Here is a 25,222-nt window from a genome sequence, read left to right on the forward strand (position 1 = left end):
TTCGGTTTTGTTAAAATTAAGTTTTGTTTCAATGAAATCGGATCTTATATGATCATTTTAAGTCAAGCTAAATTTTGACGTCAAATGTTAAAAGTTACATCGCAAATATTGTTATTTAAATGAAAACAACTCCGCGTATCTTTTAAATTTTCACGCTCCAACCACTTTAACTGATTTTGATGAATTGAGTAAGTAACTAACTGTCAAAATAAACTTTTAAATTCAAAACTTTTTGCATAGAGAATTATAAACGAGGGTCTGACTATTTATCAGAATGTACGGGTCAACGTCCCATTACCCTTACTGTTGGTATATTACCATTCTTAAGCTATAGATACAGGTTGTGTTCTATTATCATTCCGTAATACTAACAGCCACTTATTATTAGTACTAATCTTTTAGTTACAAATTTTTTTATTGCTTAGATTGGTAGACATAAAACCAGGTGGGTTCACAGCCCACCTTACGCCAGCACCCTACCCGTGCGGACTCACAAGACGTCCTACCACCAGTAAAAAAATATTAATTATTAAACATTATTAATGCCAATTCTTAGTACTTAATCGATCCCATAGACACAATCCACTAAGTTTCTTGCCGGATCTTATCAGTAAGTCGCGATTCCGACCCAGTGGTAGATTCTGCGAAGCACTGTTCTTCCTAGAGCTAGTATTAGCAAAAGCCCTCAGATGGAGCTCGTGAGCTCACATTAAATTAATTTGGTGAGAACAATCGTTATATATGACACTCAAGACTTCGACACATCTCTATAGTTGGATGGTTTATTGGTGGTTATTATACCTACGGTCTTCGTAAGCAGCTTAAGAACAGTCGTTCCTTAGGCTCATCCACAGAAATAATATCAAGATTTATTGGTTCCAATAATAAATCAAGTCTTGATTTATATCTGTGGGCTCATCCAACTAATGCAATCAAAGTAAAAACTTGACTCTCAAAACGAAATTGACCTTACCTTTCCTGGTAGATAGTATTTGCATTGTATGTATGGAGCCACCCACTAATAACGGCGTTGGGAGTTAGGGTTGGGAGCCCCACTACACTATTTTAGTCCAAAATTTTTATTTTTTATAATAATATTATTATTAATTCCACCGCTCAATCTGAATCTAAGCCAAGGGGAAACGATATAGGAAAGACCTTCCACCGAATGGGTGTTATTAATCAGACGGTCAGAATGTCGTTAGAGCTTTATTTATCGCGATTCACGTCTGCAGGATTTCTTCTATAACAGGTACTGCTATAATAATAATAATAATAATAATAATAATAATAAATAGACTTTCTCAAAAACATAATGCCTCTCTGGAAAACGACACTTCACCTAAACACAATCACTAGTAGAGAAATAGTAATAAAAAAGGGTATATATCAAGGTGACTCCCTGAGTCCTCTGTGGTTTTGTCTCGCCCTAAACCCTATATCACAGATATTGCAGAATTGCAAGGCCGGATATAGATTAAAGCATGATAGCACTGAAACTTGTATATCACATTTAATTTACATGGATGACATAAAGCTATATTCAAAAACAGCAAAAGAAATGAAATCACTAATAGACGCTACGGCTAATTTTAGCAAAAACATCGATATGCAATTTGGTTTAGATAAGTGCAAAACTATTCATATAGCAAAAGGAAAGATCCAGCCAGGCAATTACACAGTAAGTCGAGATGAAATAATTACAGCTATGGAACCGAATGAGTTGTATAAATACTTAGGATACCAGCAATCAAAAGGAATAGACCATAATAAATTGAAAAGCTCTTTAAGGGATGAGTATAAGCATAGGGTACATATTTTAAGTAAAAGTAACTTAGCTGCTAAAAACTTAATAAAAGCAATAAACACATATGCGATACCTATATTAACCTACTCCTTTGGGATCATAAAATGGACTAAAACAGATATCAATAATATACAAATAGCAACAAGAACTATACTTACTAAACACAATTGCCTACATCCAAAATCTGCCATAGAAAGAGTGACAATCAAAAGACAGGATGGAGGAAGGGGCCTTATCGACATATTTACCCTATGGACCACACAAATATCTAAATTACGATCATTTTTCTTTGAAAAAGCTAGCAGTAGTCAAATCCACAAAGCAATAGTTAGTAATGATCTGAACCACACACCGCTAAACCTAACCCAAAATTTGGAAGTAGGTAATGTAGAAAATAACTCTGAAAACTGTAAAATAGAACAATGGAAAAAGAAAACACTCCATGGCCGACATCCTCAAGATCTCGAACAACCGCACATAGACAAATCAGCATCAAATAAATGGCTCACTCTTGGATTTCTATTTCCAGAAACTGAAGGCTTCATTATAGCAATCCAGGACCAAATCATTAACACTAAGAACTATAAAAAACATATTATCAAAGACTCTACAGTAACAGACGATAGATGTAGAAAATGTCACAACCAACCAGAAACTATTCAACATATCACTGGAGCATGCCCTAATCTTGCACAAACAGACTACACACATAGACATAATCAAATTGCAAATATTATACATCAAAGACTAGCTCTCAAATATGAACTCATCCCGGACACACATACACCATACTATCAATACACTCCTAAAACAGTTTTGGAAAATAGCACTCATAAAATTTACTATGACCGCGCAATACTAACCGATAGAACCATACACTACAACCGTCCCGATATTACCGTACGAGACAAAATAAATAAAATCACTTACCTGATCGATATAGCTGTCCCTAATACTCACAACCTACAAAAAACAATAGCAGAAAAAATACACAAATATGCAGACCTTAGGGATGAAGTTTTAAGAATCTGGAAACAACAAAAAGTATACATTGTCCCTCTAGTATTGTCCACAACTGGTGTTATTCCAAAACATATACATCATGGTTTGAAGCTCCTTGACCTAAAACCTAACACCTACATACTTCTTCAAAAAGCTGCTATATTAAACACGTGCAGAATTGTACGAAAGTTTCTGCAAATAGAATATGATCAACCACATAATGCAATAGTTAGCCAACCCCAAGAAACCGTGACATTTACTTGACCGAGTCCGTAAATGTCACTAAAGTACTACCAGCATAAGCTGAGAAAATAAAAATTTAAAAAAATAATAATAATAATAATGTTTTTATTTCAAGTATCCATGACTCATATAAATTGTTAATAAGACTTAGACCTATGTTAGTAGTTATATTTACATCACAATGAATTACTGTGGTAACATCCCATGGGAGATGGCACCACAGCGACCCATGTATATACAGTCCAGCCTGCTTGCGATCATGCTCAGGATACTGTTGGAGCTGGCCCTCACTCTATTTACCAGAGATGCACACCTCTTACGCATGGTAGTGTAAAAACAATCTATGTGCGCGTCTGCAAACATCCCTGATGCGCTACAAAAGCGGGGCAGCACCATCAGCAGCACCCTTTTTTTTTTTTTTTTTTAACGCTGGGAATCCATTTACGGATACCCGGTCGAGAGGGGTAATAGACCGGGTTATGTCGGACTCCGGCGCCTCCAGAGAAGAAGAGGGAGAAGAGGAAGACCAAAGTCCTCCTCTTCTTCCAATTCCTACCGGGAGACTACGCCTTGAGAAAGGCGCGCGAGGCGCTGCCCGGCGTCTACCACGCAGGACCCGCCCCGCAAAACCGACTACCGACTAAACCCCATCGAGCTCCACCACTCCGACTCCACGAAACCTACGGTACCGCACAATGCGCGCCGCAGGCTCGCCGTCGCCGGTACCCGTCCTGACAATAGGACGGGATCCAATCCCCGGGAAGATCCCGCAGGACGTCGTCTCGGGAGACACCGTGAGTGGCGCATAGGAGCCACCTTGCGCCGCCTCACCACGGAACCGACAGCAGAGCACCAGGCGCCCCCGCACCCAGTACCCAACAGTCCCTACGGGAGATTAACGGGAGCATCGTGCCCGCGTCGCCCACCCCGCCTTCTTCGCTGAGGAGCCGAAGAGGGATTCCACTCCCTTTCGCGCTCCTCAGCCTCGCGGAACGCCATGACCAGGTCGCAAAATCTGGCCATGGCCTCCCACGAACTCTCGTCCTCTAGCATGCGGGCAATGACAGCTCGCAAGGAGAGGTCCCTCCCCAGCACCGCGATGAGATCTCGCCGCGGGTGCTCCCAACGCGGGCACGCTTCGAGTGCGTGCTGAGCGTCATCATCCGGATGCCCGCACTGGTGACAACCCGGATGTGGCTCTCTCCTGCAAACCCTACACAGGTACCTCCCGAAGCAGCCATGCCCCGAGAGGACCTGCGTAAGGCGGAAGGAGAGCACGCCGTGTCGCCGATCTGACCATGTCTCCAGCACGGGCACCAGGGCCTCGAGAGTGCGCCAGCGGGTGGCTGAGGTTTGATGAATTTCTTCCAGCAACCGCTCCCTCCATTTAGCGTACGCCAGATGACGCGCAGCACGCCTCCACCGACTGACAGCCGACAGGCCGGGTGTCCGTCCCCGACTCAGGGACTGTGTCCTGCGCCGGTATACCGTAGCCAATACCTCGGCCTCGAGATCCCAAGGAAGGGAACCAGCGAGGGCGCAGGCGACCTCTCGGGAGATCGTACGGTACCCCCTGATGACCCTCACCGCGAGCGCCCGCTGAGCTCGGAGCAGCAGCGCCGCATTGCGTGCGGAGAGTGTGGGCGACCACACGGGAGCGCCATACAAGGCCATACTGCGCACGACTTCCAGGTACAGGCGTCGGACACCGACGCTGCAACCACCAACGTTGGGCAGAAGACGGACTAATGCACCTGCCATGCCCAGTAGCCTCGGAATCAACTCACCGAAATGGTGGTCGAAGCGCCATCGACTGTCCAGCACGATGCCCAAATATTTGAGCTTCGGCTGGACAGCGATCGATACTCCACCGACTATGAGCGTCGCGCCTAGAGGGGGTCCTGTCCGAACCGGGTGAAAGCATACGGCCTCGGACTTGTGGAGGGCCACCTCAAGACCTATTCTCCGAATGCGGCTAACGACGGTGGAGACCGCCGCCGTTGCAAGGATCGCTGCGGTCCTGTAGTCAGCTCCGCGAGCCGTCACCAACGTGTCGACCATCAGCACCCTAAACGCGTTATTGTATTGAACACGGAGAGCATTGTACGATCTTTGAGTATATCCAGCCCACAAGCTGCACGTGTAAAAGTTAGTACAGTAGGCCCTAAAGAGGGTGACCTTGACTTTAAGTGAACTCCGTGCAAACCTGCGAGCTATCATGTTTGCTCTAACCGCTCGCAACGCTCTCCGCTCTCGTTCAATATCTTCATCATCTTTGAGATCAGGGGTCAACACATGGCCGAGATATTTAAATTTATAAACTCTTGTCAATGGCGTTCCGTTGAGTACTACGGGAGGTATTTTATCATGCGTCCCACCCCTGGTCTCAAAGACCATGATCTCCGACTTTTTACAGTTGTACACCAAACCGTGTGATTTGGCGTATCCCTCACACAAAGAAACAAGTTGCCTTAGGCCACAGATAGACGCGCTCAGCAGCACCATATCGTCTGCGTAGCTGATGTTGTTTACGCACACCCCGTCTATGAAACAACCAATTCTGGTCCTACTGAGCTCGCCGATCAGCTCGTTCATACACAGGTTGAAGAGCGTAGGCGAACTCAACCCGCCTTGTCTCACCCCGCACTCCAACCTATACGGAAGAGACAAAGCCCCAGCCCATCGCACATTGTTGATCTGGTTCCCATACCAAAACTTTAGAATGTTATTTATTTCCGTGGGTAGTTTAATATTTTCCAACTTTTTCCACAAGAGGTCATAGGAAACCAAATCAAACGCCTTGGACAGATCAAGAAAGCAGGCATAAACAGGTGTTCCTCGCCGCGTGTAGTATTTGACAGCATGCTTAAGACTTAAGATTGCACTCTCTGTCGACAAACCTGAACGGAATCCGAATTGGTTATCATGAAGATTTACATATTTATTTAGTTTAAAGTTAAGCATGCTGTCCAACACTTTGGATATAACAGTAGCTAGTGAGATAGGCCTATAGTTACTGCTATCTGCAAGGTCTCCAGTCTTATTTTTAGCTATTGGTACAACTACTGTTCGTATCATTTCCCTTTGTAATATTGGACGTGGGTGAGCCTATAATAATAGGTTGGAGAAAAAGTTTATATGCATTTTTTAAGAAAATTCGCAAAAATTTTTAATTTAGTTTATTTACGTTTAACTAAAGTATTTAGGTACCATTTTGTTCGAATACTTTTTGCCATCTTGTAAGTAGAGATATGATCCCATTGCTATAGAAACTTTGGGGCTTCTGATCAAAATACCGCGAAAATTGGTTTTGGCAGTCCTCCCGTGATGTTAACTTGACACTGCCTAAAAAATTCTGAAGAGACCGAAACAGGTGGAAATCTGAAGGTGCAAGGTCAGGACTATACGGCGGATGCATTAACACCTCCCAGCCAAGCTCTCTTAATTTTTGCTGAGTGGCTAAAGATATGTGAGGTCTAGCGTTATCATGATGAAAAACCACACCCCTTCTGTTGATGAATTCCGGCCGCTTTCTCTCAGCTTCTTGCTTTAATCTCATCAGTTGTTCGCAGTAGAATACAGAATCGATGGTCCTGCCTGGTGGTAATAGCTCATAATAAATAATGCCCTTCTAACCCCACCACACACACAGCATCACCTTGTTGCTAGTTAACTCGGGTTTTTCCACAGTCTGTGAAGCCTGACCGGCCTTTGCTCACGATATTTTTCGCACGTTCTTGTCGTACGTGATCCACTTTTCATCGCCAGTTATCAAAAATGGTTCGGTTTCATTACGTCGTAATAAAGAATCACAAATGACTACACCGTGAGGTGTAGGTAGGTGAGGTACCCAAATATCGAGCTTTTTTGTGGACCCAGTTTTTTTCAAATGCGCCAATACTGTTTTTTGGTCAATTCACAGTTCTTCAACTACGTCGTAACTACTGATATGCCGATCTTGCTCTACTTTTTCAAAAATGGCATCCATTTTATCCGTAACAGGGCGATCAGAGCGACGTGCATCTTTGACAAAAAAAAATCCGGATTGAAAATGCTTATACCAAATTTGTGCTACTCTCACAGACACTGCACTAGGTCCATAAACATCGCAAATTTTTTTCGCGGCTTGCTTTGCATTTTTACCTTTTTTGTAATTAAATTTTAAAATGCATCGAATTTCTTCATTAGATTCACTCATCTTGACAGTACATACGAAAAATAAATAAAAATCACACATTTTCCTAATTTGAATTTGGAATTATCTTCTTTAAAATTTAAACTTTTAATGATACCAAAACCAGCCAGATACAAATAGTATAGCCAAAGAGATTTTATTACAAGTCCATACATACTATAATGCGAAAATACGTTTTCCCCAAAATAATAATAAGAACCATTGTTCTTTATATTTCAACAAATAAGTCGAATAAACGTGGTACGTACGATTTACTTCATAGGTTTTTTTAGAAAATATTTAAAATTTAAAAATTTCTAAAAATTATTAAAAATTTCTATAGAAAAAATACGATGAGCGCAAACTTAAAAAATTTAAATAAGGCATGCACAAAATAAAACAAAGGAAAAAGATCAGAAAGAACTAATTTTAATTAACAGTTCTTTGAACTACAGGTCAACGTTTTTAAGCTAAGATTCGAAAAAAAATTACAACAAAATAAATTACTCTTTAGGTAATAAAGATGTAGTTGAAATATTTAATGAGGCAATAAGTAAAGGAATTATTTTGGTTGAAAATATTACTGCGCTGCAACGTAATTGGTATTAAATCAGGGAATTTACTGAAAAATCACTGAATTGTAAAATCATTGTGAATATCACAGTACTATGCTTTTTGCCCACGTAACTGATAATAGCCTGAAGGATTTGCCTTCGGTAGTGGGTGATCTTACGGGACTTTGCATGAGAAAGGTTGCTAACATTTGTTCTAAAAAGCGCAATGTTTTGCTGGATCTACCATCGGATCGGAATAGAGACCCCCTGAGAAAATTCGGCGAGAAACAATGAACAAACACCATTTCTAAAATTATTCATATAAAATGACTACCTAATTCCATAGACGGCTGGCTCTCTGACCCTTCAAGCTGGAACGCATATGGCAAAAGCTTCGCGACATCCCTTGGTCTGATATCAAATTTCTTAATACCACTATCAACTGCATAATAAGAACGTTTCTGAAGAAATTATATTTTAATCATATATTTTTTTTATTTTTTTTTATTGCCCTTGTAGGCAGACGAGCATACGGCCCACCTGATGGTGAGTGGTTACCGTCGCCCATGGACTTCAGCAATGCCAGGGGCAGAGCCAAGCCGCTGCCTACCGCTTAATACTCTCCACAAGCCTCGTTTGAAGAAGGACATGTCATAGCGCTCGGGAAACACCGTGGAGGGGAGCTCATTCCATAGCCGGATGGTACGTGGCAAAAAAGACCTCTGGAAACGCACTGTGGATGACCGCAGTGGCTCCAGGTAGTATGGATGAACTCTACTCCGGTGGCGGGCGGTGCGATGGTAAAAACGAGATGCCGGTATCATCTCGAACAATTCCTCATATTAACGGTGTCCGAGAATTGAAGAAAATACAATGAACGTATTCATTCAAAAGAACATTATGACGCATAAAGCTGAAAAACGTTACGTGGCTATATAAGCAACGTCGGCTCCATTTAAAATCGTCCGTACCAGATATACTTTCATATGTAATTAAGTTCTGGACCTGGGTGCGCGGCTCTGAAAAGATGACCACTGTGAACTTTAAATTAATTTTAACAATTTCACTACTGATTTCAAATGTATTTGGTGAGTGGTTTTAATTTTGTTATGCACATAAACATTTACTTATTCACTTTAATCATCGGAAAGTTATCATATAATTTGAACCGTTTCATAAGGTATTAATTTAAATGAGGTTTTTATTTTTAATTAAGCAGTCAATTTTTTTAATGAACGCCTCCTTGTCTGTTAGATCCTTTGAGAATCCACATGTTGACGTCTGTCACTATCGGTTTTTAAAGCGTTTTCTGAAACTATCAACTAACGCTAACGCAAAATATAACTAGTTTGTTAGATTAAGACTGTACGTCGTCTATCTATCAGTTAATCATAAATCGATTTTATAGAAAATCAATTAAATAAATGAACTATCGTGTCTTTATTAATATAAAATAGAGACGGAATAATGAACCCTATAATACTTAGTCTGGCCATAAAGACTGTTACAATTAAAAATAAACAAAATATTACATTTGAATTTGGAATCTGTCATTTTTATATGATTGCTCATTGAGTTTTCTCATTTTGGCGCCAATAAATTGTACAATATTTTGCGATATTAAAATGGAGTGGGGTGATAAAGAGAACCGAATCGCTGTGATTGCATTACACAAAGTAGGTATGGAGCCAAATGCAATTTTTAAAACTCTCCATACGCTTGGCATCAGTAAAATATTAGTGGAGTTATTGCAAGCGTTTAAACTACACACAAATATATTTGATTTCTTTATTTATCCGCAATTTGCAATAACTTTACTAACATAGCTCGTTTTACGATTTTAAGTTAGTATTTTAGTACAGTTTTTTGTTTCATTCAATAATATATTTTATTTCCGCAATAAATCAATTCCAATTAGGATGCATGTTCTAACTAAATTATATTTTTGGCTAGTTTTTATCTTTAATTATAGAATACATTTATTACTCTTTTTATTGTGGACTGCATAATTATCCTATGTCAATAACTGGGAGAAGGCACAAAAAGCTTTTTATCTATACTTAATATTAGAAAGCTGAAGAGTTTGTTTGTTTGAACGCGCTAATCTCAGGAACTACTGGTCCGATTTGAAAAATTCTTTCAGTGTTAAATCGCCCATTTATTGAGGAAGGCTATAAGGTTATATAACATCACGGTAAGACCAAGACAAAAGTGAAGCACCAGTAAAGAATGTTTCAAAATAGGGGTTTAAATGGCTCCTGACATTCTATAATTCAAAAATATTTTCACTTTCTACGTAAATGAAATGGGGGGTAAAATTTAGCGTTATGCCAAAGTAACTATTCCACGCGGACGGAGTCGCGGGCAAAAGCTAGTGTAGGGACACAGTTTCGCAGCGTATGCAGTTTTGTATATCGCTTGCATTTGGTCAGTCGTACATAGCCCACCCGACACGACAGACACCGCCACGGCCCTATGCACTCGCGATCAAAAAACCGCGACGGAACCGCCTAGCTGCGTCCTGTGTCGAACACAGGGTCACCCCGCAAATTACCGCGGATGCCCCCGAGCCCCGAAAATAAATCGCCGCGTCGCCCGCCAAAACCGCCTCCGAGCTTCCAGCCCAGACATCAAAGCCTCGGCACCCTCTGTGTCGCAGGCTAAGCCAGCGTTCGTTCCGGCGCCGGTGCCCAGTGTCTCGGCCTGGGCGAAACCGCTGCCGTACATGAACACGGCTACAACTGCCTCCTCCGCGATTCGTCCCGTCCCCGCGACTCGTCCCTCTCCAGCGACTTGCCCTCCGACCGCGTCCGACAATCTCGCTTTAGCGATCGACTTCTTTCAGTCGATCAACTTTGAGCGCGTTAACGCTTTGGGCGACGCCATTCGCTCTGCCTCCACTGCACAACACTTTATCGCCGTTGTGCAAGAATACGCCGACGTATACGCGTCATTAAATACGTACGTCCTCCCCTCACTCCGCCGGTAATCAATGGCGTATATAAGTAGAATAAAGCCCCTATCCGTAACGATAGGATTTTTTAACGCTTACGGTCTCGCAAATCAGCGTGATCAGGTTTCTGACTTTTTGCGTGACCATCAAATTGATATCTTTTTAGTGCAGGAGACCCTACTTAAGCCCGCGCGCCGTGACCCTAAAATCGCGAACTATAACATGGTCAGGAACGACAGGCTCTCTGCTCGTGGTGGTGGTACCGTCATTTACTATAGAAGAGCCCTGCATTGCGTCCCACTCGATCCTCCCGCGCTCGCTAATATCGAAGCATCAGTGTGCCGAATCTCACTGACGGGACACGCGCCGATCGTTATCGCGTCCGTTTATCTTCCACCGGATAAGATCGTTCTAAGCAGTGATATCGAGGCGCTGCTCGGCATGGGGAGCTCTGTCATTCTGGCGGGCGACCTAAATTGTAAACACATCAGGTGGAACTCACACACCACAACCCCGAATGGCAGGCGGCTTGACGCGTTAGTCGATAATCTCGCCTTCGATATCGTCGCTCCGCTAATCCCGACTCACTACCCGCTAAATATCGCGCATCGCCCGGATATACTCGACATAGCGTTATTAAAAAACGTAACTCTGCGCTTACACTCGATCGAAGTAGTTTCAGAGTTAGATTCAGACCACCGTCCCGTCGTTATGAAGCTCGGTCGCGCTCCCGATTCCGTTCCCGTCACGAGGACTGTGGTGGATTGGCACACGCTGAGCATCAGCCTGGCTGAATCTGATCCACCATCGCTACCGTTTAGCCCGGACTCTACCCCGTCTCCTCAGGATACCGCTGAAGCCATAGACATCTTAACGTCACACATCACCTCGACATTAGATAGGTCATCGAAACAAGTTGTAGCGGAGGACTTCCTTCACCGCTTCAAATTGTCCGACGATATTAGGGAACTCCTTAGAGCTAAGAACGCCTCGATACGCGCCTACGACAGGTATCCTACCGCGGAAAATCGTATTCGAATGCGTGCCCTACAACGCGACGTAAAGTCTCGCATCGCCGAAGTCCGAGATGCCAGATGGTCTGATTTCTTAGAAGGACTCGCGCCCTCCCAAAGGTCTTACTACCGCTTAGCTCGTACTCTCAAATCGGATACGGTAGTAACTATGCCCCCCCTCGTAGGCCCCTCAGGCCGACTCACGGCGTTCGATGATGACGAAAAAGCAGAGCTGCTGGCCGATACATTGCAAGCCCAGTGTACGCCCAGCACTCAATCCGTGGACCCTGTTCATGTAGAATTAGTAGACAGTGAGGTAGAACGCAGAGCCTCCTTGCCACCCTCTGATGCGTTACCACCCGTCACCCCGATGGAAGTTAAAGACTTGATCAAAGACCTACGTCCTCGCAAGGCTCCCGGTTCCGACGGTATATCCAACCGCGTTATTAAACTTCTACCCGTCCAACTCATCGTGATGCTGGCATCTATTTTCAATGCCGCTATGGCGAACTGTATCTTTCCCGCGGTGTGGAAAGAAGCGGACGTTATCGGCATACATAAACCCGGTAAACCAAAAAATCATCCGACGAGCTACCGCCCGATCAGCCTCCTCATGTCTCTAGGCAAACTGTATGAGCGTCTGCTCTACAAACGCCTCAGAGACTTCGTCTCATCCAAGGGCATTCTCATCGATGAACAATTCGGATTCCGTACAAATCACTCATGCGTTCAACAGGTGCACCGCCTCACGGAGCACATTCTTGTGGGGCTTAATCGACCAAAACCGTTATACACGGGAGCTCTCTTCTTCGACGTCGCAAAAGCGTTCGACAAAGTCTGGCACAACGGTTTGATTTTCAAACTATTCAACATGGGTGTGCCGGATAGTCTCGTGCTCATCATACGGGACTTCTTGTCGAACCGCTCTTTTCGATATCGAGTCGAGGGAACCCGCTCCTCCCCACGACCTCTCACAGCTGGAGTCCCGCAAGGCTCTGTCCTCTCACCCCTCCTATTTAGCTTATTCGTTAACGATATTCCCCGGTCGCCGCCGACCCATTTAGCTTTATTCGCCGACGACACGACTGTTTACTATTCCAGTAGAAACAAGTCCCTAATCGCGAAGAAGCTTCAGAGCGCAGCCCTAGCCCTAGGACAGTGGTTCCGAAAATGGCGCATAGACATCAACCCAGCGAAAAGTACTGCGGTGCTCTTTCAGAGGGGAAGCTCCACACGGATTTCCTCCCGTATTAGGAGGAGGAATCTCACACCCCCGATTACTCTCTTTAGTCAATCCATACCCTGGGCCAGGAAGGTCAAGTACCTGGGCGTTACCCTGGATGCATCGATGACATTCCGCCCGCATATAAAATCAGTCCGTGACCGTGCCGCGTTTATTCTCGGTAGACTCTACCCCATGATTTGTAAGCGGAGTAAAATGTCCCTTCGGAACAAGGTGACACTTTACAAAACTTGCATAAGGCCCGTCATGACTTACGCGAGTGTGGTGTTCGCTCACGCGGCCCGCACACACATAGACACCCTTCAATCTCTACAATCCCGCTTTTGCAGGTTAGCCGTCGGAGCTCCGTGGTTCGTGAGGAACGTTGACCTACACGACGACCTGGGCCTCGAATCTATACAGAAATACATGAAGTCAGCGTCGGAACGGTACTTCGATAAGGCTATGCGTCATGATAATCGCCTTATCGTAGCCGCCGCTGACTACTCCCCGAATCCTGATCATGCAGGAGCCAGTCACCGTCGACGCCCTAGACACGTCCTTACGGATCCATCAGATCCAATAACCTTCGCACTAGACGCCTTCAGCTCTAGGAGCAGGCTTAGGGACCTCGGTAACCGTACTCGTCGAACTCGACAAAGAGTTCGCCGTGCAACCTAACCCATGAATCAGCTCGCTGAGTTTCTCGCCGGATCTTCTCAGCGGGTCGCGATTCCGATCCGGTAGTAAATTCATTCGCGAAGCAGCTACTCTTGAGTTGTTAGGTCTCCTTCGGAGGCGCTCGGGTAGCTGTTAGCAAATCCCACCCCTCCTGGCTGAGCCTTTGCTCGCCCACCTGTCCTGGTGAAACTGGAAAGGCCTCCGGGCCACCAGTAATCCTTCAATCATAAAAAAAAATAAAAAAAAAAAAAAAACGACAGACACTTGTGAATATACGGAGTTAAATTGTAATCAACTTGTTTTATTAATAAAGGGCAGCTTACACCCTTTACTCTTTCATTGAATATTGCAGAAGATTGCACAAAATGGGAATGAGTTGCTCGCTCCGGGCATTTCAATATTGTAATAATTGTTATGTTATTATACTCATGTAAAAATGAATATTTAATAAAAATCTAATATTAAAAAAATAATCTAACATTAAAAAAAAAAAAAAAGACATGCCCGCTGAGTTTCTTGCCAATTCTTCTCAGGACGGAGGCTAGTTCTTGTGAATTGGTGGTAGTTCTTTTGACGTTCAACAAGTATGTACTTTCATTTATGTTGAATAATTTTTTTTTTTATTTGATTAGATTTGCATAAGCAACCGTACACTAGTTATAAACAATTAGACATACATACATTCGGATAAAAACGATTACACCATGTATTTTAATTTGTTTTCAGCGTTCGAACGCGTTCCTTGCGACTTAAGCGATGTGGTGTGCACGACGCAAGCTTCCGTCAACATATACCACAATATAGTTAATGGTAAACCAGAATTCGGAATAGATCGTAATGATCCTCTGCATCGGGACTCAATACAATCGATCTCCCAACGCCTGAACTATACGTTAACAAATGCATATTTGTACGGATTGAAGCATTGTGCTATTCATCAACTGAAGTGAGTATAGACCAGTTTTCTTAGTATAGATATTATACGTGAAGCAAAAACTTTGTACCCTTTTTTACAAAAATTGCGTACCACTATGTATTTGACACACGAATGCATATTATATTTACTCTTTTCTTTATTGTTAAAGTCTGTGGTCAAATTGAGAGTAGATCAATATTGTTTGTCTTTAATGTTATTTGTCTATACTAGTAGTGTGTAGCCTTGGCGAATTCCGTGATTATAGAAGTAAAGTCTTTGACAATAGAACCGTAATAATATTCAAACTTATAATTTCAATTAATTATTATGGTCGTATTTTGACTACTGGGCTACCACTAGTTATATATAATAGTATAGATGGGCAAAGGAGTCGATGATACTCTGACGTCATCAACTTTGAGACAACATGAGAGCGAAACTATTTTATTACCGTAGACGAGCTAGTTACCTAAAGACGTTATGTGTTGTTAATAGAAATGTTACAAAGTGAAAGCCTCTTCTCTTGGTACTTTAGGTCAGGCTCAAGCCTCAAGCTTCAATTGTATTGTTCAATGGCTCTTTTACCATTCAAATCAAAATAGATTAGATATATCACTTGTATCAACCATAAGCAGATAGTAGTAGTAAGTGTCAAGTAATTGTATTTAAAGTGTCCTCTAAATTAATTTCATTGGGAAATTGATTGATGATACAATAAGAACGTTCATTAAAGTTCCTGCTACGTTCCTTAGATCGACCTTGTTTGGGGTCTCATACTGGTAATGCTTATAATTTCTTTTATAGGCTGTATGCTGTAGGAGCGGTTCAAATATAGCGTTCAAATTGACTTTTCTAATCTAAGACCATGCTTTCAGAAACTATACTATACTATAGGCAAATATTTTTTTTCGAGACTTGAAGAATACTTACCTTCAAAATATTTGGAGTGAGTAGTGAGAAAGGAGTGAGAAAAATTATTTGACGTACACTAATAACGTTAACCAAACATTATCTATCTATACTAATATATAAATCTACAGTGGTTTTTACGGATGTCCCGTTATAGCTACTGAACCATGCATCCGATTGACTTGAAACTTGGTTTTCATGTAGAAAATACATGTACTTAATGGATAGGCTAATATTTAAATGAGTGTTGGACTCCTTAATAATAATGACAATAAATAATAATGTTAATTTTAAATGCCCAGCGAAGCGGGGGAGTACGGCTAGTTAATAATAAAATAAAATAAACAAATGTGATTATGCCGTGAAATTAGCTTAAATTTTGTCTATTAATTTCGAAAACGAAAGAAAATTTATAAAGACCTTTGTGTGGGTTTTTTTTCAGATTTAACATGAACGAATTAACATGGGAATTTTACTTGACATGCCCTCGTCTCATTCTGGAAGCTGACTATGATATTAAAGGTGAAATAATGTCACTCAATATAGATGGAAATGGACCTTGCAGAATTGTTTATGGTAATTCTATTTTGAACTCTTTAATTTATCACACATTCTTTCTTGTTTAATGGAACGATAATGATGTAACATGGTGAAAAAAAATTATCACGTTCCGGCTATTTTGATATCGAAATAAATCACTTTACACATGGGATATCTATATCTATCTATAGCTTTTTTTCGGTCCGGGGCCGAACCTCCTGCGAGGCTCCCGCGCCTAGAGGGCGCACGCGGTATGCGGGACTTGACAATCTGCAGATGTTGGGAGCAGACCGCAAGCCCAAGGATCTTTTAGGGCCCTACCGCATTAAACGACTCCCCTGCACTCTTACACCCGACGTCCGATCTCCGTCCGGGTTCAGAACCCGGTTAGAGTAGGGGGGGGGGGGGGGGGGCTTCCGCGGTCAATACTACAAACAGATTCAAGGGGCCACCCCGAGTACATCCGACCGACGGGTCCTCGAGGCGATAGTCGACGACTAACAACGCCAGTCTCCGCGGTAAGGCCGCCGTACTAGGCTGCCCGGTGATACCGTTGGTATTCCGGGACACCCTGCTGGGTCAAAACCAGTCTGCCAGGTCGGAACGCGTTACAACGCCGACCGAGACAGATATCCGATCCTCACCAAACTCTCGTGATTATAAATCGCTGTCCACTTGAGATGTAAATGTGGCTCGATATATGTGTTTTCAGGGCGATGCAGCGGTGTTCAAATCCCGCAGGCGGGTACCAATTCTTCTAATGAAATGTACTCAACAAATGTTCACGATTCACTTCCACGGGGAAGGAATAACATCGTGTAATAAAAATCAAACCCGCAAATTTATAAATTGCATAATTACTGTTGGTAGGACCTCTTGTGAGTCCACACGGGTAGGTACCACTACTTTGCCTATTTCTGCCGTGACGCAGTATGCGTTTCGGTTTCAAGGGTGGGGCAGCCGTTGTACTATACTGAGACCTCAGAACTCATATCTCAAGGTGGGCATTGATGTTGGAGATGTCTATGGGTCCGGTCAACACCAGGTGGGCTGTGAGCTCGTCCACCCATCTATGCAATAAAAAAACTGCCCATAGACGGCTCTAAAGATTCTAATTGCATTACAGATAACTACATAATCGGGTTAACTGGAGGATTGCAGCTCTACAATGGCCCAAACGAGAACTCTTACATACACGTAACAGAGTTTAAAATGAGTTATTTGGATGTAAGAGGACTCGCCACATATCAATTCAACAATTTGTACAATTCAGATCCTGAACGAGGTTAGTATATTTTATACGTCACTAGTATTATTAACAGATAAGCAGATAAGCAGCCGTATTGACTATACTGAAACCTTAGAAATTATATCTCAAGGTGTGTGGCGCATTTACGTTGTTGATGTCTATGGGCTCCAGTAACCACTTAACATCAGGTGGGCTGTGAGCTCGTCCACACACCTAAGCAATAAAAAAAAAAAAAAGGCAGGGCGATTATTACATGTGTATTCGTTATTGAAAATTTCATAAGCACCATGTCATATCGTGTTAGCATTCTGAGAAAGCCTGCTAAAAACATGTTCGAACATTACAAGTATCACCTACAATAAAAACAGACTAAACAAATGGAATGGTGTGAAAAAGAAATGATGATAAATCATGAAAATTATGGAGGAAAATCCTCATCATTATATAAACTGACAGCGTGTAGTGTTGAACCAAACGATTCGTTGTGAATAAAAATAATAAAATGGTTACTATCGATCTTTGGATCTAGAAAAATTATGGCATAGCATGGCCAGATCTAAAAAGAGTAATATAGTGACAATAGTGGCATAGACACATCACTATGTGATGTGACGTCGTGACGTATTTCAAAAGGAAGCATTCCGAACACTGATTCAATTTATTTTGTACAAGGAAATTATATCAAAGTACTCGCATTAGGGACTATGTAGAATAAGTGATATTTAATTGACATTAAAGTTTGAGGTCAAGCCGTCATGCAACCTTTTGGATAGAGCAGCTTTGTGGTTTCCAATACGCTCGACCACTAGCAAAGCTCTTTTCCGTATATTCTTATTTATGGCAAATGCTGGTCTTTAATTACTAGAGTATACTGTGGGTAAGCTCTAGAGTATCACAACCCTATTTATATGACGACACAGTCTCTTTCCGCTTTGAAAATTAGGAGCATCTAAGGATACTTCGAAGTCGATCCTCTTTTTTTTCTCCTTCCTAAGCTGATAGCCTTGAGAGGCTATGTCAGCGTAAGAGCTCACGGGGCTCAAACCGGGAGTGTTGCTAACACTGGCCCTAGCAAGAGCAATGCTTCGCTGAATCTACCACCGAATCGGAAACGCTACCCACTGAGAAGATCCGGAGAGAAACTCAGTGGGCTGTCTATAGGTTGGTTTACTCATCGAACCCTGGGTTCGGCGAATACGGTGACTGGTGGACGATCCTCAATCTTTACTTCAAGTGCTGTATACTGTATATAGCGATGAACAACTTAGATGTGCCTCAGGAATTGCTGATGACCAAGAATAACAGTTAGCACTCACCACCAGATCGGCTGCATGCTCGTTTGCCTACTAAGGCCGATAAAAATGTAGAAATAAAAGTGGGTATTTTTTTCTTTTTTTCTTTTAGCAATAAGAAGTGGGTATTTGGAAATCGTGTTAAATTAATGCTCAAAAATAATCACATAAGATTGTTCTTTGACAGTATTAAATTTAAAATTACTTATTCGTCTACCATCTTCTCCTCAAATAATAAATAACCTTGTTCCAGCATTTATCATGAGTAATCTTCTCAACGCGAACTGGCAGAGAGTGACCGCAGCAACACAAGAGCCTGCAATGTATGCGGTATTCGAAAAGTTCATCGAAAGCGTCAATAAATACTTAAAGCACGTGCCCATAAAACAGCTGTTTGCTAGAACAGTCCTTTGATATTCATCATTGTTTCCTGTCCTGTGTACAAACATCATAACTATACAAAGAAAAACATAGTTTTGTCAATTAAGATTAATAGTATCGGAAAATAAATCTATAAAAAAATCAACATTTTTATTTTAAAAACCCTTTTTCATATTTTTTCGATCGCAATAAGATTTTGGGTGTTAAATCTCACCAACAAATAACAAGCTTTTAAAGAAATAGTACATATATACGTAAAAACGTACCTAATCTAATTTAGCATGTGCTTCCGAACGACCATCATTTTGAAAGAATAACATCGTGTAATAATAATGAAACTAGTAATATTTTGGTAAATTTGCTGAATAGCTAGTTCGTACTAGGGGATATTGTGAACTCATTCAGGATAGTTTACGCTGCTATTATGTCTATTTTTGCCGCGGAACAATCATAAGCTTCTTCATCAGTCATCAGCAGTCATAAGCGTATTTTATGTTAGTCTTGATTTTGACGTTAAAAGTCGATATTCACATGTGAAACCTAAGGTGTCCTACAATGACTTTACACGAAGGGTACCGGGCGTTCACCTATCCAGTACGAAAAATAAACGTATTCGTATTTTTTATATGTAAATTTTGTTTTTCTCAACATCACACGTACATATACTGATAATTAAAATTTTAAGCTTGTTATTTCATTCGAAAAATGAAACAAAAAACTAGGAACGGAAATGAAATAGTTGGCTCGCTCATAATTCTATCTAATATGAATTATTGTAATTATTATTTTCATTAAAAATTGATGTAGGTATCTAAAAATGTATAAAAATATTACCTTATCGCCGCGATGTGCCTCTCAGCGCTCCCTTTTTTTTGAGATAGTAGTATCAAGGTTAGCCCGAAGGTTTCTCCAACTCCACTGGGACCGGTGTGTGAGCACGGGTTCAACCAGAAGGCACCATTATCTACAGCATCCGGGCTCAACTTCCGACCGAATCCAAACTCTTTCTCTAAAGCACCTATTAATCACGCCTTGCCTTTACCAGATATGCTTTTCTATTTTCTGCCTCAATTTGCCCGATTTTCAACTTTCTCAAGCTCAAAGCTGCTTATCTCATATACGACGATATCATACAAAGACTTTAATACGAGTGAGTTGTATATACTAAATATATATTTGCTTATACAAATAACACGAATGCATCTGTTTTTATTTCGTATGCGTCTTCGATATTTTTGCCTGGCAATCTGAGTTCCTCAGTAGCGTATCGTGGTTATATTGTGTTTAAATGATTTAATATTACTCTAAATTCAGGGCAGATGAGCTCGCAGTATACATAGCTTAGTGAAGAAAATGAAAGTCAAGATCTTCACAGTAGCTTGCGATTCCGTGCCAGTCGTAGATTCAGCGAATCACTGCTTTTATTATGGTAAGATATTGCGTGATGTGCTCATGCTCCAGTCAAGATGAATTTTTTTTTATTGCTTAGCGGAACTCCAGCGGCATGGGTCGGGTAGGGCCGCCATACCGTGGAAACCGACGTCGTTGGTCGTCGACTATCGCCTCGACAACCCGTCGGTCGGGCGTCCTCGGGGTGGTGCCGCGTGTCTGGTTGTAGTGTTGACCACGGGAACCCCCCTACTCTGACCGGACTCTGACCCCGGGCGGAGATCAGACGTCGAGTGTAAGAATGCAGGGGATTCGTTTAGTGCGGTAGGGCTCTGAAATTCCCTGGGCCGCGGTCTGCTCCTAACACCTGCAGATCGTCAAGTTCCTCATACCCCGCGCGCCCCCTAAGCGCAGGGACGTCGAAGGAGGTTCGGTTCCAGTCCGAAAAAAAAATACATTTTGTGTCAAGGCAACATCGTACCTAGACGGCACTGAAAATTTCGGGAATTAACGAAGTGACACAACATTACTATTTAAAAATGTATTTATTGCTTTTCGAAGTATTCTCTGCGAAATTTGACACATTTTTCCATACGATGGAACCAATCATTGAAGCAACCATTCCATTCGGAAGTTGGGGTCTCCAAAATGGCCGTTTTGTAGACGTCCACAGCTTTCACGGGGATCATCACTGAGCTTGACACGTCCACGTTGAAACTCAGCAAACCAGCGATAAATTGTGGTTTTGGATGGGGCTTCATCACCAAATGCAGAAATCATCCGGTCAACACACTGTTTTTGTGTTAAACCACTTCGAAAGTCATAATAAATCATTGCTCTTGAATTTTCTCGAGTCAATTCCATTTTCTCAACGACTAAACAAGTTTGACAAAACCTCGTGACAAGACCGAGAATCTTTTTTTTAATAAATAAATGGTATTCGATTTTTAAAACCAAGGAGTTTTCAATTAAAAAGATTTTTATATGACAGGAACAGTGGAAATATTCCATTCCCGATACTTTTAGTGCAGCCCTCGTATAGACATATAAGCGAGCATTCAGCTAGACCGCGATTACCGGATATCTTTCACAAAGATCCTATCCTATCCTCCTACCGCTGTAGTATTAACTTGAAAGCATGCATGTATTTATTACAGACAGTGGCGTGGTCATACAGGGCGGGACAATACACATGCTAAAGTAATCGTAGAAATTCAATTTTCGATGTCTACACTACCTACCACTTAACACTGGATCAGTCGTAACTTCTTCTGCCAATCTCAGGGAAAAACATAAAGCCATACATTATCTTAAACCTTATTCAGATTTTCTAGGCATCTTTTTAAACATTTTAAATCATTCTTAAATTAAATAAACTTCGTTATAAGACGAAGACTTTATATTAGCACCTATTTTGCTTAAGACAGTCTATTAATTAGTGGCTAAACCCATAAAACGTTATTAACGTATTATATAATTTCCGAATATTTATATTAGTTAGGAGCGTTGACGTCAATTGTTTTGTTTAAAACTACCTATTCTTTTATACTATAGAAATTACCAGAATATTATCTATAAGATTTCTTTGATTTCACCAACAAATAAAACATAACAATACAACATGATAATATTAATTTTCCTTTATGGAAAAAGCGCTTTTCAGAGCTCAGGGCTGACTTGATGGTAAGCGATAAGAGGAGAGAAAGCATAGACTTCACAATACGCTCCCAAAAGGCTGTCCCAGAACGCGTCTTTTTTTTTTATCGCTTAGATTCGTGGATGAACTCACAGCCCACCTGGTGTTAAGTGGTAATTGGAGCCCATAAACATCTACAACGTAAATGCGTCACCCACCTTGAGATATAAGTTCTAAGGTCTCAAGTATAGTTACAACGGCTGCCCCACCCTTCAAACCGAAACGCATTACTGCTTCACGACAGAAATAGGCAGGGTGATGGTAACAACCCACGCGGTCTCACAATAGGTCCTAACTCCGCAGTGAAAATAACGAGGTTGATGTTACCTACAGCAGCATTTACGTTGTAGATGTCTATGGGCTCCGGTACCCACTTAACACCAGGTGGGCTGTGAGCTCGTCCACACAGACCACCCGATCATAATGGGGCTGGTGCGCTTAGACCACCACCACTTTGCCAGGACTGCCATACGACTGAGAAAAATCGCATAGACACAACAGCGTGAATGTCATAAGCCACCTTGAAGGCTGAATGATACTATTGATACTGCTATCAAACCGGAATGAATTATTTCTCGGCGACGGAAATCGGCAGAAGGGTAAGTATTCATGCATGTGGACTTGCAGCATATACAATGATCACTAAGTTAGAAAATCAACGTAAGAAAACTAGCAAAATTGAAGTAGTTAACAGAATATTGAAATGTCAACGAATAACATCTTAGTAATCCGTGATCACGAAAGCTGCAAAATATTTGAGACGTAGAAATTACTATAATGACATGACAATTCTTATTTTTATTTATTTATTTATTTATATAATATGAAATAAATAAAATATGAAATATGAAATAAATAAATATTTACTAACAATCACGCCACGTTAACTGGTCCCGTGATAAGTTCGTAAAGAACTTGTGTTACAGGTACCAGATAACGGAAATAAATGTAAGATTTTTATTATACACATACATATATTTAATATACATCCATAACCCTGGAAAAGACATTTATATTTATCATACAAATATCTTTCCTTGGCGGGATTCGAACCCGCGACCCCCTTGTGTAGTGACCATGTCACTTACCACTACACCAGACGGTCGTTTATATAATTATTATTATATTATATTATAATATATTTTGTACACACAGCTGTTAGAAAAAACACGACAATAAGGATACAGAGTACAAGGGCACTACTTATTTCATGTGGAAATCTCTTTCAGTAGGCCCCGCAAAAGGAAAGAAGAATTAGGAACACAAACCTAGTGCATACAGTAAACATTACATATAATAATATATACATATTACGAGATACAAATACACACACACACATATATACATACACACATATACTTACTTTATATTATAATACATTATACAAATATATATTATACTTTTATTTAAGATGGTAAGGACAAATAGTGTTATTTTTCTTATTTATTTATTGTTAACATAGAAGTAGAAACACAATTATAATTTGCATAATATGTGCTTGAACTAGGTGATAAAACCTGTATCTCAAGCAGCGGTGAAGCAATTACAATGACAGAAAGAGATAAAAGATTTAATTATGTTCATGATTCGCGAATATCTGAGAAAATACAAGTATCTAAGCCTTAGATTCTAATAGGTTCTTCATTATTATTTTTTTATTTATTATTGCTTACATGAGTGGATGAGCTCACAGCCCACCTGGTGTTAAGTGGTTACTGGAGCCCATAGACATCTACAACGTAAATGCGCCACCCACCTTGAGATATAAGTTCTAAGGTCTCAATTATAGTTACAACGGCTGCCCCACCCTTCAAACCGAAACGCATTACTGCTTCACGGCACAAATAGGCAGGGTGGTGGTACCTACCCGTGCGGACTCACAAGAGGTCCTACCACCAGTAATTACGCAAATTATAATTTTGCGGGTTTCATTTTTATTACACGATGTTATTCCTTCACCGTAGAAATCAATCGTGAACATTTGTTGAGTACGTATTTCATTAGAAAAATTGGTACCCGCCTGAGATTCGAACACCGGTGCATCGCTCAACACGAATGCACCGGACGTCTTATCCGTTAGGCCACGACGACTTCAAAATATAAAACTATAGTTTTACTCGTCCTTGAATAATCATGCCCACACGTTCTACCATAAAGCAGATAAAGAATGGAGCATTCCGAATTTACCGCAAGCCGTCTGTGAAGGTACGGTTCAGTGCTGCTCTCATACTTATCCGTGCCTCTCGTTTCAAAGTTAACTATTCAAAATAAACCTTACTTCCTTTTCCTCTAATAACAATGTATTATCTAATTAATGAGATAATAAATACACTATCGACACTTCCTAGCTGTTATAATGCGAAACTAGTTTTATTTCTGCTGACATCGGCTCGACGGTCACATTTCAAACCGGCATAAATATTAACATAATTTACAATGATAATCTAATTAATATGAAAATAAGTAGTCAACTCATGCCTGAAGCTAGGCGGCTGTATTTAAGTAAAGTAAAGCAAGTAGTAACGTCGTGTTTGATGTCTGTGGGCTCCTCCGATAACCATTTAACACCTGATAGGCTATAGAGCTCATGAGCTCATTTACCTATCTAAGTAATAGAAAGAAAATCTAATTAAATAACTACGACAAACAGTTTTGATAACACTCTCCTGTTTTTTTTTTTCGGGCCAAGAACCGAACTTACCATGAGGTCCCCGCGCCTAGAGGGCGCACGGGATATGTGGGACTAGTCCACGAATGCGAACCGTGGGCCCAAGAATGTTTTAGGGCCCTACCGCCATAAAGGACTCTCTTTTTTTTTTGGGCCGGGGGCCGAAACTCCTGCGAGGTACCCGCGCCTAGGGAGCGCGCGGGGTATGTGGGACTTGACGATCTGCAGGTGTTGATGGCGGGCCCAAGGAATTTTAGGGGCCACCCACTAAAGGACTCCCCTGCACTCTTACACCCGATATCCGATCTCCGCTCGGGGTCAGAACCCGGTCAGAGCAAAAGGTTCTCGCGGTCAACACTACAACCAGACTCGCGACACCACCCCTAGGACGCCCGACCGACGGGTCGTCGAGGCGATAGTCGACGACCAGCGACGCTGGTCTCCGCGGTACGGTCCTACTAGGCTGCCCGGGCGATGCCGCTGGTGTCCCGGGATACCCCGCTGGGTAAGAACCAGCTTGCCGGGTCGGAACG

At 41.6% G+C, this 25,222-nt stretch overlaps 1 protein-coding gene across 1 annotated transcript; it reads left to right on the forward strand.

The window, feature by feature from the left end:
* Positions 1 to 8,271: 8,271 nt before the first annotated feature.
* On the forward strand, positions 8,272 to 19,024 carry LOC119630370 (uncharacterized). Its single transcript, XM_038019592.2, has 5 exons — positions 8,272 to 8,868; positions 14,376 to 14,595; positions 15,917 to 16,050; positions 17,141 to 17,299; positions 18,809 to 19,024. The coding sequence occupies exons 1-5, from the start codon at positions 8,808 to 8,810 to the stop codon at positions 18,967 to 18,969; spliced, it is 735 nt and encodes a 244-aa protein (XP_037875520.1). The 5' UTR covers positions 8,272 to 8,807; the 3' UTR covers positions 18,970 to 19,024.
* Positions 19,025 to 25,222: the final 6,198 nt, after the last annotated feature.

Source organism: Bombyx mori, chromosome 23 (genome assembly GCF_030269925.1).
Source record: "Bombyx mori chromosome 23, ASM3026992v2".
Classification (NCBI taxonomy): Eukaryota; Metazoa; Arthropoda; class Insecta; order Lepidoptera; family Bombycidae; genus Bombyx; species Bombyx mori.

Coding starts and splice junctions, on each gene's coding strand:
- LOC119630370 (XM_038019592.2), top strand. CDS start 8,808: ATGACCACTGTGAACTTTAAATTAATTTTAACAATTTCACTACTGATT. Junction 8,869..14,375: donor ACTGATTTCAAATGTATTTG/GTGAGTGGTTTT, acceptor ATTTGTTTTCAG/CGTTCGAACGCGTTCCTTGC. Junction 17,300..18,808: donor CAATTCAGATCCTGAACGAG/GTTAGTATATTT, acceptor ACCTTGTTCCAG/CATTTATCATGAGTAATCTT.